We start from the raw sequence: 2,520 nt of genomic DNA on the forward strand, positions 1-2,520 counted from the left end.
ACGAAACATACTATATTTCGTCGGCTATAGTCTGGGAAAAAATTTTTTATTACAGACTTTAGCCGACGAATATCTTAATTGTTTCGTCAGCTAAAGTCTGGGAAAAAAACCGACGACATGTTTTTCGTCGGCTAAACTGCGGGACTATAGCCGACGAAATTTTTTTTTCGTCGGCTAAAGTCATCACAGACTATCTTTTCCCGACGAAATCTTAGCCGACGATGGCTCGTCGGCTAAGATCTTTGCCGACGAATTAAGCTAACAGGCCGAAGAAAATTTTTCGTCGGCTAAAGTGCTTGTCCTGGTAGTGATACCTATGGAATGTGTTGGGAAGAACTTGGGCAATGGCAATTTTCATAGCAGGATCTTGATCAGTAATTATCATTTTTGGGAGACTTCCTCCTGACATTGCTTCTAAGAAAGTATTGAGTAGCCAAACAAACGACTCTGCAGATTCATCACTTAAGAATGCACAACCAAACATAATGGTCTGACCATGATGGTTAATCCCCAATAATGGTGCAAATATCAACCGATATTTGTTAGTGTTGTATGTTGTATAAAGATAATCACATCCCCAAATTGACTGTAAGCCTTCCTCGAGGTCGCATCTGCCCAAAAACAATGTTTGATTCTATTTTCATTGTCTTCAACTATCTTGAAAGTGAAAAATGGATTCTTCTCCTGCTAGGATAAAAAGTGAGCATACAACATATCTCCATCATGTCCCTGCAACTTTTTTCACTTATCTCTTTCATAATTGTATATATCTTTTCCTGTACAGCCCATATTCTCAATTCCTCCCGATTGAACTTCAAGAAAACTGATTTGTTGGTGAGTAGGAATATTTACCAATCCAAGTTCCATGGTTAAGCATTTGGTAGCATTTGAAACTTGACAATGAGATGGTAACAAATGAACTCTGTCTCGACTTGTCAAAGGATGGTTATGAGCCTCCATAAATTGAGTGACTACATACATGCTAGATCTCTTCACAGCAACAATCTTTGCCAGACAACCAGTTCTTACAATCCCTTTCTGCTTCTTTGGCTGAACAGTTTTCTTCTTTGAATGCCCTTCTTTGTAACAACAAAATTCTTGTCTTATAATTTCTGAATCATCTTTGCTCTTGGCAGTAGTACTTCTCCGAACACTGAACCCAGCTTCAAAAGCATACTTATTGTAAAATTTATAAAGTTCTTCAAGGGTTCTAAACTCAAGGTTTTTTGTAGGCATGAACACATCTGCAACTTGTGGAGTATACACTTTGGTGGTCTCAACAGAACATGGAAGTGACTCTAAAGTAATTGCCTCTTGAAACATAGTCTCTGTCCTATAATTTTTCATTGTAAAACAATCAAACAACATAACATTCAATTAGCACAGTAACTGAATACTAGAAAAAGAAACAAAACTCTACATAAGACTAAGGAGCCCTTCAACTGCATATGACTGAAGAACTGGAATAAAAGATATTCAAATGAAAAGAATATTTCATGTAGAATTCCCTGGAAAATGTATTGTTTCAAATAATATTTCAACTAAATGAACTATTTCAAATAGGAACAAGATACGTATATGATTGATCATGAAACCAAACGAATTAAAACATAATCATTCAATAACCAAAGCCAACAGAGAAACGATAGACCAATTTTGCTTTTAATTATATATACCACAAGTCCACAACCAACCAAAAAGCAATGAGTTTCATGTGTGCTTGTACATTAGTATATCTCACAAATTACAATTCATGATCTCCGGTGATAATAGACTTTATAGTTCCAAGAAATTTGTAAGCTTATTAGTTTTTATTGATTCAAGCTTGCCCCATCATCATTCAAGCTTGCCCCAACATCCAATCCAAAACCAAAACCAAAGCCAATCATAATCACAATAGAGAAAAAATCAATAAAAGTGATTCTAAAATCTCTACCTGAATAACAGCCTTCCTCCTTAAATTCAAAGAGTCCAGCAAAAATTTTCACCCTCTCACATGAAATTAAAGAGCTTTAGAGTTAGAGGGACTCATAATTCAAGAAGAGATAGAGTGAGTCAAAATGTATAAGGCAGGAGTAGAAGAGCAGGAGTCGCGTGGAAGAGTGGGAGTTTGCGGGTCTTATTTTTGATGCGGGTCAGTATCGGTTTAAAACCCACCCATGAGCTTTTAAAAGACCCATTTCATGTGTTTTAATCTTGGCCGTGGAGCTTCATTTAAGAGGATCTGACGGCTAACGTTCGACATTCGTAGAAGTTGATTGGAACGGACGTCCTTAACTGAGCAACTCTATATATATATATACAGGTCCCTTCCGATGAATGATCCTTTCCAATGAATGAATGATCCTTTTTTTTGACATATATGAGGGATGGGAGATTACACCAACTTTTCGATTATATTTTTGAATCTCTACCGTTCAGTTTGTTGGTCCTTATATATAGATCAATTCTGCAAATTTTCAGCCAATTTGGTGATCGTTAAGATGTCGAACAAGATTAAATCCATGAACGAACCAAATC

The 2,520-nt window shown here is 36.4% G+C and overlaps 1 protein-coding gene across 1 annotated transcript; it reads right to left on the minus strand.

Moving 5' to 3' along the window:
- Positions 1 to 531: 531 nt before the first annotated feature.
- LOC101302327 (protein FAR1-RELATED SEQUENCE 5-like) lies at positions 532 to 2,094 on the minus strand. The gene is made up of 2 exons (XM_004291757.1): positions 1,937 to 2,094; positions 532 to 1,333 (listed from the first exon to the last, which is right to left on the minus strand). The coding sequence occupies exon 2, from the start codon at positions 1,321 to 1,323 to the stop codon at positions 742 to 744; it is 582 nt and encodes a 193-aa protein (XP_004291805.1). The 5' UTR covers positions 1,324 to 1,333; positions 1,937 to 2,094; the 3' UTR covers positions 532 to 741.
- Positions 2,095 to 2,520: the final 426 nt, after the last annotated feature.

This window comes from Fragaria vesca, linkage group LG2, assembly GCF_000184155.1.
Source record: "Fragaria vesca subsp. vesca linkage group LG2, FraVesHawaii_1.0, whole genome shotgun sequence".
Classification (NCBI taxonomy): domain Eukaryota; kingdom Viridiplantae; phylum Streptophyta; class Magnoliopsida; order Rosales; family Rosaceae; genus Fragaria; species Fragaria vesca.